Source organism: Trypanosoma conorhini (assembly GCF_003719485.1).
Source record: "Trypanosoma conorhini strain 025E chromosome Unknown Tco_14.4_contig_00052, whole genome shotgun sequence".
Classification (NCBI taxonomy): domain Eukaryota; phylum Euglenozoa; class Kinetoplastea; order Trypanosomatida; family Trypanosomatidae; genus Trypanosoma; species Trypanosoma conorhini.
Window position 1 is genome coordinate 14,628 of NW_021704132.1, and position 10,690 is coordinate 25,317.

The 10,690-nt window shown below is 67.9% G+C and overlaps 5 protein-coding genes across 5 annotated transcripts in view, besides 5 other annotated features; all 5 read left to right on the forward strand.

The window, feature by feature from the left end:
• The window catches only part of Tco025E_01541 (putative helicase), a gene marked incomplete at both ends in the record, with an annotated part of 4,731 nt that extends 4,458 nt beyond the window's left edge, over positions 1-273 (forward strand). The window contains one exon of the mRNA XM_029368479.1: positions 1-273. This exon is cut by the window's left edge and continues 4,458 nt beyond it. Within this exon, the coding sequence (XP_029231546.1) occupies positions 1-273 (273 nt within the window).
• On the forward strand, positions 273-2,165 carry Tco025E_01542 (putative helicase; the record flags this gene model as incomplete). Its single annotated transcript, XM_029368480.1, has 1 exon — positions 273-2,165. One exon carries the CDS (start codon positions 273-275, stop codon positions 2,163-2,165), a length of 1,893 nt encoding a protein of 630 aa, XP_029231547.1.
• Positions 2,166-2,336: 171 nt separating this feature from the next.
• Positions 2,337-2,363: a microsatellite.
• A 142-nt stretch (positions 2,364-2,505) lies between these two features.
• On the forward strand, positions 2,506-4,041 carry Tco025E_01543 (methyltransferase; the record flags this gene model as incomplete). The annotated part of the gene is made up of 1 exon (XM_029368481.1): positions 2,506-4,041. The coding sequence occupies one exon, from the start codon at positions 2,506-2,508 to the stop codon at positions 4,039-4,041; it is 1,536 nt and encodes a 511-aa protein (XP_029231548.1).
• Positions 4,042-4,169: 128 nt separating this feature from the next.
• Positions 4,170-4,201: a microsatellite.
• A 23-nt stretch (positions 4,202-4,224) lies between these two features.
• Positions 4,225-4,246: a microsatellite.
• A 72-nt stretch (positions 4,247-4,318) lies between these two features.
• On the forward strand, positions 4,319-7,231 carry Tco025E_01544 (uncharacterized protein; the record flags this gene model as incomplete). Its single annotated transcript, XM_029368482.1, has 1 exon — positions 4,319-7,231. One exon carries the CDS (start codon positions 4,319-4,321, stop codon positions 7,229-7,231), a length of 2,913 nt encoding a protein of 970 aa, XP_029231549.1.
• A 33-nt stretch (positions 7,232-7,264) lies between these two features.
• Positions 7,265-7,292: a microsatellite.
• Positions 7,293-7,495: 203 nt separating this feature from the next.
• Positions 7,496-7,514: a microsatellite.
• A 169-nt stretch (positions 7,515-7,683) lies between these two features.
• Tco025E_01545 (uncharacterized protein) overlaps positions 7,684-10,690 on the forward strand; it is a gene marked incomplete at both ends in the record, with an annotated part of 5,199 nt that continues 2,192 nt past the window's right edge. The window contains one exon of the mRNA XM_029368483.1: positions 7,684-10,690. This exon is cut by the window's right edge and continues 2,192 nt beyond it. Coding sequence (XP_029231550.1) covers positions 7,684-10,690 — 3,007 coding nt within the window.

The window sequence follows — 10,690 nt, forward strand, 5'->3', positions numbered from 1 at the left end:
ATCAGCCTGCTTGTGTCCATACAAGCCTCCTCACGCGTCTCACGGTGCTGCTTCCACCAGCGACGGCGCCAAGTGAGCACAGCGATGCGAGTGGCAGTGAGAGCGGCAGCGGCAGCAGCAGCAGCAGCAGCAGCAGGGATGGCGCTGCTGACGCGGCAGGCTGCTCCGCGCCCACGGTGGCAGTCTCCGGGGCCACTCCCAGCGCCCATCATCGTGGGATTCGCTTCGCCTCGGCGCCGGCGCCGGGTGAGGCGCCGCCAAACGTGCAGGTGATGTGGCACGACAGCTACGGTCAGAGCTGTTCTTTGCTGCTGAGCGAAGTGCGGGAGGCGGGATACGAGGAGCTATTTCCGACGCTCTCCGAGGCCGCGCCTGTGGCAGCCGCGAAACTTCACATGGATAGGTCGCCCCCTCCATCGGCGGCGGGGGGGCTGCCAAACGCCTTGAGCTGCACGAAAACGGAGGCGTGGCGCGGCGAAGCAGCAGATGCGGAGGATAATGTGACATTGAGTGTGCAACGCGTCGTGTACACCCGTGCCGTGTACTGGAAGGTGACGCTGCCGACGGTTCGCGTGGCCTACACCCGGTGCCGCTCGGCGCAGGCACGAGCCTCCTGCCCGACGCCCGCGCCTCTGCCAGGGGAGGCGTGTCACTACTGCTGGGTCTGTCACAGCGCCTGGGTGCAGCGCGAGGCATTTCTTGCGCACTGTCGCTCAGTAACGCATCTCAGCCGGCTTGCCTTTGCCGTGCGCCACGGAATGCGGCGGGACTGGGTGGAGGCGTTCAGCGACGGCACGCTGGCGGATCTGCTGCTGCGGCAGACCGCGGGTGCGGGCGGCGGGATGGGCATGGAGCTGCGGCACTGCAGCGTGTCGCCGACGTCGTTCATGAACGCCCTGCAACTGCACCCACGCGGTGAGGCGGCCGCTGCCACGATGCCCATCGCCATTGCGGGCTCCCTCGTCGCGCACGCAACGGCGGCCGCAGCCGCGTCGGATGTGTCACCGCCCGGCTCTGCATCGAATTTGCAGGCGCTGCACGTGTGGGTGATGGACACGGCAGCGGAGGCCTCCGTGCCCCCAAGCGCCGTGGCGGGCCCACGCACAGCCAACTCCCTCCCCGCGTCTTTGTTTGTGCTGGCTGGATACCTCGCCGCCGCCTCCTCCGGCTTTGACGTGGCGCTGCTGATGAACAAGGACCACTCCCGGGCCTACGCAGTCATGCTGCACGACTGGGGTGTGTGGCGGCTGCCTGTGCCGCTAACCCGCACGCAGCTGCGGGGCGTGCTTGACGTGTTTGCAGGGAAGCCATGGCGTGGCGTGCCCGTCACCGCCGACGGGGGGGAGGGCGACGCTTCCGGCAACGGCGCTGCGCCCACCGCGGAGGCGGGCGGGGCGCATTGGTGCGTCGTCTCCGACGTTTGCCCGCAGTGCACGTACTGTGGGAGCGGCGGTGAGGCCGCGGAGAAGCAGGCCGCGGCGGAGCGGCAGCGGGCGCCGCCCCCGTCGTGCGGTGGCGTGCCGTCCGCCGCGGAGGTGGTGGAGGGGACGCTGCTGCTCGTGCTGCACGAGTACCAAAACTCGCGGCGCAGCGTCATCAGCTTCGCCGACTACGTGCAGCGCGTGGTGGCGAAACTCAACGCATGGTCCGCCGCACAGCAAGACCACCATGAGTTGCTGTGGAGCGCCGCGACGCGTTCTGGCCGGCAGTTGACACCGAAACAAACTGCGGCAGCAGCGGCGGCGGCGGGGCACGGCGGGGCGGAGTTGCTCGCGCGGTTTGTGGCGCGGCGGCACAACCAACCACTGGAGTCGCTGCTGCGCGACGTTGGCTGCCAGTTCCTCACCCCGCCGGGCTCCCTGCTGCGGACGGCCAGCAGGCAGTCCGCCACGCCCGCGGTGCGGCCCGGCGGCGCGGCTGTGGCCCGCACGGTCTCCTTCAGCGCGAGTGCGGCGGCGGCGGCGGAGGGAACGACGACGGAGAAACTTTTTCTCCTTCCAGCCGTCTTGCCGAGTTATCTGCCGTCGCCGGAGTTTGCCGCACTGCTGCGTCGCCGGCGGCGGCACATGCGAGAGGCGTCTGGCGATGGTCTGCCGTCAACGAACGCGGAGGGGCCGGGTGTGGCGAGCGGCCCGCGGCCGAAGATGCAGCAGCCGCTATTTTAACAGGACACAGCCGCTGCACCTGTGCGCAGAGCGAGAGCGACGGATAACGTGAAGGTAAGACGACAAAAGGATAAAAAGACTTGCGTGGAGGTCGTCTGCGCCTCGGCTTGCACCCGGCCTCGCCCCTCTGCAATTTGTCTTCGCTGCCTCCCACGCCGCCTCCGCGTCCCCTTTGTTGTTGTTGTTTTTTTTTTTTTTGGTCACATGCCTTGCGTGCCGCCCCCCTCCAGCTGCTATCGCGGCAGTAGTTCTTCCAGTAAGCGGCGTGGGCGCGCGGAGACGCCACCGCCTAGCGCTTCCCCGTGTGTGGCGTCGGCGCCGCAGCCAAAGACCCGTGGCGATGCGTCTGGGACGCCCGGCAGCAGCGCCCGCGTCGAGGCTGGCCCCCGCCCTGGCACTTTGCCGCCAGCGACGTTGCAGCTCTTCCACGTCGCCCGTGCAGCCGCAGCCGCAGACGCAGACGCCGCAGCGTGCGTTCCGCCGCACCAAACGGACAAACTACGCGGATCGCGAGCAGGTGCTGTTCCCAGTCGCCTGCAGCCTCCCCGCCCGGGGTGAGGCACCGGAGGGGGCTCCCCCCCCGCTCCGCGCCGGCGCCGCAGCTGTAACGTCCACGCATGCCACGCCGGCGTCGCTCACGCGCGGCGATCGCATGGAGCTGCGAAGGTCCGCGGTTGTGCTGAACGCCCTGGCGACACCCGTCGTGGGTCGGTTGGTCTACTACGGACTCACTGCCATGGCATACGTGGGGTACGGCATCGGGAGGGTGTCCTTCTACACACGACAGAGCCTCGCACCTCCGCTGCCCTCGCCCGTGTCCTCGTCAACGTGGCCGGGGCTGGCGTCGTCCACCGCGTCGTCTGCGGCGGTGCAGCACCTCATTGAGATGGGGGCGTACGAGCAGGCGGCAACGGCAGCGGCGGCAGGAGGGGGCCTCCAGAGTGCCGCGTCCGGCGGCGTGGACGTCCCACTGTTCCGCGGCATTCTGCACGGCACTGCGCTGGAATGCCTTTACGTGGGACTCAGTCCCATTCATAGTCGTGGGCTCATGACGACGCGCGACCTCCCGCGTGGCACCCGCATCATTACAGAGCCACGGCGTAGCTACATGGACGCCGCAAACTTCGTTCCCCTTCTGGCAGACACGCATGTGCGGCTCCCCGATACCTGGCACTACACACACCCCTCTGGCACGCTGCTGGAGCTCGTCACACAGCCGCTGCCGCACCATCTTATCAACCACAGCTGCGATCCGAACGTGTGCAGCGGCCTCTCCCGTGAGTTCTGGCCCGCGGCGGCGGCCTCCGCCAACGCCGAGCTGCTCGACCGTATCCGAGGCTTCTCGCACTTTGAGGACCCTAATAGTTTTTTCACCACCCGCGACGTGCCGGCTGGGAGTGAGTTGACGCTGAGTTACGCCCACCGCGTTGCCCCCCTCTTCTCCGGCGAGGACCCGCTGCAGAAGTTTTTCATGCTGTGCCGCTGCGGCTCGCCCACATGCCGCCACTTTGTGTACCGGCCCCCCGACGATGTCATGCGTCACCTCACACGCCGCCCTCGTCGGTGGCGTGGCGGCAGCAGTAGCAGAAAGGGGAGAAACCACGACGACGACGACGACGACGTCGCATCGCTGCTGCGCTTGGGCTTCGACGACGAAACAGTCCTACTGTCGCTCCTGCCGTCGCGGGCGCGGCTGCTGGCGTACGTGCGAACACATTTGGCGCCGTCGCGTCGCACCGTGGCGAAGGGCAGGCTGCTGGCGTCCTACCGGCACGTGTTTAAACTCCTCAACGAGGCCGCACCGCAGCGGCGCGGAGAGCGTGAGTGTGCGAGGCGGGGGATGGACGGTACTTCTTGCGCGGAGAAGACCCCGTGAGGCGGGGCGAGGTTGCCGAGCGGAGAGGGGGTCTGCCGCCCCTGTGGCTGCGCCGCCGCGGCAGGTAAGCGGCGGCCACGGGAAAACAAACAAAACAGACAATAACTTGAGAGAGGGCGTGATGCCGCTGTTGTTGTTGCTACTGCTGTTGTTGCTGTTGCCTTTTTGCATCACCCTCCCTCTCCTCCGCCGCCGCCGCCGCCGCTTTCTCCTACAGTTAGCAGCGGTTATAGGGCGCCAGGCATAGACGCAGAAGAGCGGCGGCGGCGGCTCCCACATGAGCGGCGGCAGCGGCGACTCCTCCGCCGACCCCTCGATCGTTGTAGTGGAGGCGGCGCTTAACGAGTCGCTGGGGAACCGTCGCGGCGGCGGCGGCTGGCAGCTGACAGGCGGAGAAGAAGAGGCGCGGCACCAGCCGCCATCGTCGTCGCTGCCACTCCCTCCGCTCGCCCGCGGCCGCACCGCCAGGCGCAGCAGCCCCAGCCTCTCGACGATAGAAGCGGAGGGGGAGGACGCGGGGGGCGGACGCGCCGCCGACGACAGCCACGACGGGGTGGATGCAAGCGAGGGGGAGGACGAGGATGACATGGCGGAGCGTGTGCTTGCGGCCCTGCAGGAGAAGGACAGGATGCTGGAGGAACAGGCCCGCCAGCTGCGGCGCCACGCGGCGGAGGCGAGGCAGCAGCGCCGGGAGTTAGACGAGCTGCGGGAGGAAAAGCGGCTGCTGACGCAGCAGTTGCGCAGCTTCCTGGGCGGCGCCACAACCATTCCCACTGCGACGGAAGCGGGGGCCGAGCGGGACACGCGGGAGTCGTCGGATTCGTCGATGCTGCTTCAGCGCGTGGACGCGCAGCTGCAGGGCGAGAGGGCGGAGCGGCAGCAGGATGCGAAGCTCTTCATGGAGCACATTGATCAACTCACGGCGCAACTGGCGCAGGCGCAGCGAGAGGCGACGGCGCGTGAGACAAGGCACGCGCAGGACCTTGATGCCATTCAGCGTGAAATGCAGGAGTTCTCCACACTTGTGGAGGAGTTGCACGCGACGAAGGCGACGCTGAGTCGCACGCAGGAGCAGCTCACAAAGACAAATGAGGCGATGGCGCAATGTCAGCTGGAACGCGATCGCGTTGTGCGGACGCTGCAGGACGCGCTGCGCCGCGAAGGGTCTGAGCACCAGCGGGCGCGTGCGGAGGCGCAGGCGTCCCGGCGCGAGGCCGCCGCGGCGAAGGCGAATTGTCGTCGCGCGGAGGCAGCTCATTTGCAATCCACGGAAGAGGTGCGGACGCTGCGAATAGATATGCAGCGGCTGGTGGACGAGACGGCGGCGCTCACGCTGCGGGCGGAATCGGCGGAGCAGCAGCTGCAGCGTTCCCAGAAGCAGCACGCGGAGGGGCAGGCGGCGGCGGCGGCGGCGCATCAGCAGCTCCAGGCGGAGTTGGATGCGAAGTCGCGAGAGGTGGCGCAGCTGCGCTCCACGCGCGACGCCCAGTCGTACTTGCTGGCGGAGGAGGATAAGCGGCAGGCCTCGTTTCGGGAGGAGGTGCAGGAGTGCGTGCACAGCACCCAGCAGCTGGAGGAGGCCTTCCTGCGGTGCGAGCAGCGGCGGCGCGAGGCGGAGGAGCGCGAGACACGCGCAGCCGCCGAACGCGACGCCCTCCGCACGCAGCTGCAGCGCCTCACCTCCGGCAGCCGACAGGAGCTGTTGGAGCAGCAGCAGCTCGCGGAAGAAATGCGTGGGTTTCATCAGGCGAAGCTGCAGCAGTTGCAGCAGGCAGCGGAGCACCAGCGACGACGGGCGGAGCGGCTAGAGGAGGCGAGCGCGGGGGCCATGCGAGAGTGCCGCACGCTGCAGTCGTCTCTTGCAGGCGTGCAGCAGCAGCTGGAGGCGGCCTCAGGGGAGCTGCAGGAGCTGCGGCAGCAGCGCCTCTCACTCGCGGCGCTGCTTGCCGAGTCTCAGGAGGCCCAGAACGCGTGTGCCGCGCGCGAGCAGCACGCCGTCGCGCAGTTGGAGGCGGTGCAAGGACGACTGAAGCAGCGCGAGGGGGCGTGGCGGGGGCTGCGGGCCAAAGTCCAGAGGCTCGAGGAGCGTGAGCAGCGACGGCAGCTCGCCGCGGCGGCCGACTCGCTGCTCCGCGCGCGGCAGGGCCGCCACCCTCCACAGCCGCAGCGTGTGCGGCAGTCGCCGCCGCCGCCGCCGCCGTGCGTGCGCGACGCGGTCCCCGCGGCTGGCGTCGGTGCGGCTCCGCTGGGGGTTGCAGCGGTGGATGTCGACACGACGGTCTCCACAAAAACCTCGTCGTCCGCGACGGTGCCCCCGGCATCGCCGCAGCTGCTGGGCGGGCTCCAGCTGGAGGCTTGGCGGGCCAAGCTGTGGGCCCTGGAGTCCCGCAACGCCAGCCTGGAGCAGCAGCTGGGGTCGCGGCAGAACGGCTACCGCGCGCTCTTGGAGGACCGCAAGGCGCAGCAGCAGCAGATGCGCGCCCTGCAGGAGATGGCGCAGCAGCAGATGGGTGCGCTCGAACGACAGCACCGCGACGCCGTCAAACACCTTGAGGAGGCGCACCGGCGCCGCACAGTTGCCGCCTGCCGTGAGGCGGCGTCAGCGTTGGCCGCCCGCGAGTCCTGCCGCCGATCCGGGATTGCGCGGGTGGTGTCGGAGTTGATGTGGTTTATTCGGGCACTTGAGCGGCATGCGGCGTGGGCGGCGCGTCACCGCGCAATCCCGCCGGGGGCGCCAGTCCAACTGCCTCAAGACGAGAAGGAAAGCGTGCTGCGGGCCGCGTGCGACGACATCGCGCGTAACTGTCTCGGGGTGGAGGGCGGATGGGCGGCGCTGCTGCACCCCGCCTCGCGCGCAACTTGCGGCCGTGTGAGGCTTGGCGGAAAAGCCGCCGCGCTGACCGCCGCCATGCGACGCCGCATTCGGTGCTTTCTATTCGACTACTTGCAGGCCCAACTCCTCAGCAGGCCGGCAGAGGCAGCAGCGGCAGCCCTTCCGGTGCTCCGACGGCACGCGGGTGGCAAGAAGGGTTTGAACGTCAGCTTTGCCGCCTCCAGCGATGGCGGCAGCGGCGGCGGCGACGACGACGACGACGACGACGACGAGGAACCCACGGAGGGGGACGCACGGCCTCTCGTAGAGCTCTTGATGGAGTGCGTTGAGTGCGTGTACGGTGGCGGCGCGCTCTAGTCATGTGGAAGAGGCACCCCGCACACACACACGCTCTCTCTTTTTCTCTCTCTGTCCCTCTATGTGTGTGTGGGTGTCTGCAGAGGCGCCCTGTGGGAGTCAAAAAGATGCAGGGCGGCAGAAGCGCACAGAGTGACGCCGCGGTCAGTTTCAAGCGCCGCCGGGGCGGATGTTTCTCATTTCTCATTTTTTTTTTGGCCGCCGCACCCACCACTCCGCTGCTTCGCCCTGCTTGAAGTTGCCGCGCCACCAGATTCCTGGGCATCTCTCTCTCTCTCTCTCTGGTAAACCCCCTCTCACGCTCGCCATGCTTTCCGTCTGGGAGCCGTGCAGTGAGGGAGCAGCAAGCAAGGAAGGAAAGACGGGGAGGGGGAAAAAAAAGAAGCACAAAGAGGCAGCAGTGGAAAGTAGGAAGAGGAGGAGGAGGAAGAGATCCCAGCCGAGGGGGGTGGATGCTGCAGGACGAGCTCGGCGTGCGGGAGGCCCTCTCCGCCCCGCCCTTCGCCGCCTTCTGCGAGTTCCGAGCCGATGAGCCGCCGCGCCGCGGCTGCCTCGCCGCGCTGTGCGGCAGCAGCGAGACCTCGCAGCGGCCCGCCCCACCGTCCTTTGAGTTGCACTACAAAAGTCGTCGCCCACTGCTGCCGACGACGGTGGAGGCGTACGGTCGCTCGGCGGCTGGGGTTGTGGTGGAGCCGAGCCACCTCCGCAACCCTGTGGCGCTGGAGAAGACGATGCACTTCCTTGTCCAGCACTATCTGCGCGACCCGCACACCCCCGCGGTGTTTCTCGCGCCCTTCGAGGTGTGGCGGTACCTGTGGGATCGCATGCGGCAGGTGCGCACGAATTGGGTGCCGCAACTCCCGCCGGTGGGGACGCAGTCGTTCAGCAGCCACGACTACGCCGACGGCGTGCTGCCGGCCTCCGTGCGGGAGTCCATCCGGCGGCTGAAGTGGCTGGAGTTCACCGTCGCGGCGCTTGCGGTGGGTGGGGCAAATTTGTGCCGCAGCGTGCAGGGCTGCCGCAGATACATGGCGGAGAAGCAGAACTTTCTCGAGTCCATCGCCCAGTGCTTTAGCGACTTGGTTCTCTCCTATCGCGCCGAGCAGCGGCTGCGAAACGCGGAGATGTTCTCCGTCGTTCTCCTCTTTTACGGCCTTGCGCAGCTGACAAAGGTGGAGAACCGCGCGGGTTTTTGTCAAGTCATTGAAGTGCAGGTGGACGCCGACGCCGACGCCGCCACCACGTACGTCTTCGAGCCGCCCTCCCGCAGCGTTGACTTTGGCAGCGTCTACCGCGAGTTGGCTTACCTGCCGCAAATGGCCCGCACGCGGCACGTGCGTTCGGTGCTGCGGCTCATCCACAGCTGGTGCCAGCGCGAGTGGTTTGGGTTTTTCCACCTCTTCCGCACCGAGCCACTCACCGTGCTGCAGCGGGCGATGGCGTTTCACTCCTTCTCCTACGCCCGCTTTAGAGCCGTGGTGGACCTCGTGACAGCAAACACCGTCGTGTACGGAAAGGCACGTCTGCGCGGCGAGATGGCGATTGCGGAGCTCGCCGACCTTCTCCTGATGGAAGTGGACCACTGCCTTGAGTTGCTCGAGACGATGGGGCTCAGTGGGCAGATCAGCGCGGACCGCCGCTCGCTGCGCATCGCGCGGGCCGACTCCTCGCCGTACACCACGCAAGAGGCGATTTACCGCCACCTGGAGGACACCGGCGGGAAGCCGCACCTCTGCCTGCCCACGATGCCCTCCTTCTTTGGGTTTACCGTCTGGCGAGAGGCGTTTGACGTGTTTCCCGACGCCTTCGGCGGTCTCCCCCTGGCGGAGGCGGCGCACGGGGATCTTCGCACGATGACGTGCCCGGTGAATCTCATGCAGCTGCTGGAGCCCTACTGCCCCCCGTACAACAACGACGTCGCCGCGCTGGAGCTGACGGACGCGGGGGATGAGTGGTTTGCCGACGTGCAGGCGGCGCGGGAGCGGATGCTGGCGTGGCATGCCCTGCACTTCTCGCACGGTCAGCGGTGCGGCACCGACGATGAGGAGGCGGACGCGGCGGGGGTCACGGACGGCGGTCTTATCCCGCGCGACAAGCGGGGGCCGCGGCGGCTCTCGCAGGAGCAACTGAGGGCCGCCGTGGAGGCGATGGACCGGGAAAGTCAATCCACGCACAGCTCCGTCTTCAAAGATGCCCCCAGCAGCAGCGGCGGCCACGACGACGACGACGACGAGCGCGGCAGCCACGCGGACGTGGCCGGAGACGAGCAGGAAGAAGCTCCGGGAGCAGCAGACCGTGCCGAAGGCGAGGCGAGGGAGCGAGCGGAAGAGAACGACGCGGACGACGGGGCGCTGCGTGCCGCCAAGGCGCTGCTGCTGTCGCTGCAGAACGACGCCGTGTACGCCAAGCTACAGAAGGAGCTGCAGGTGAGGGCGCGGGAGGACGCCAGGAGAGCCGCTGCGGCGCCCCTCCCGGACAATCGTGACAGCAGACCGCAGAACACCGCCGAGGATGTCGATGAGGATAGCAGAAATAATTCTGTTAATACAAGCACCGAGGCAGCGGGAGGGGATACGCAGAAGGCGGAGCCGTTGCCGCACACGCCGCCGACGGTAGGGCCGTGGTTGAGCCTGCCGCCACCGCCCTGCACGGTTTGCGTGTCGCCGTTGCCGAGCGAGTACCCCGGGAAGATGTCACCCAGCCTGCGCCCCACGGTGGAGACGCCCACCAGCGCCACGGCGGCCGCAGCGGAGGTTGAGACGGTGCCGCCTGTTCAGGGGGGCGTCGGCTTGGGCGGGGAGGCGCCGTCGGCGGAGGCCCCGTTGGCAGCAGCGAAGCCAACGGCGCCCTGTCCGTCATTTCCGGCCTTCCCTGCACGCGCCCCCGCCACGGGAGGTGGCACAGGTGAGCGAAGGGCGAAGCGACTACGCGAGGAGGCTGCTCCATCGTGTAGCCACTTGCCATCGTCGAAGCCGCCCGCATTCGTCTCCAGCTGGCCTTTAGGAGAAGAGGCGGAGGCGGAAAGCAAACGCGGCCGACAACTGCGTTCAGGGCAATTGGACAGTGCGAGCAGTGTTCACGCTTCATCTGTGGAAGGTCGTGAGGTGCTTCTGCCGTTTGAGAAGGAGGAAGAGGCGGAGGTGGAGCAACGGCGACAGCGACAGCGTGCTGAGGAGGCCGCAGAGATGCAGCCACCGCCCCAGCGGGCCCGTGTGGAGGGTGTGTGGCGGGGGACGTCACGTGAACCTCAGGGCGTGCGAAAGGTAACATTTGTGGCCCCCTCTGACGGCCCTGCGAAGTTGCCTGGGCCGCCGACCGCAGAGTTGGCAGGCGCCAAACCGCGGTCGATGTCGTACCGGGACACCATCCGGGCATCGCTGCAACGGCAGCGTGACACCTCTCGCGAGACCGTTGGGCGCACCTCCGCCAGTCAAGCCGCATGGCCGCCGCAGCAGCAAC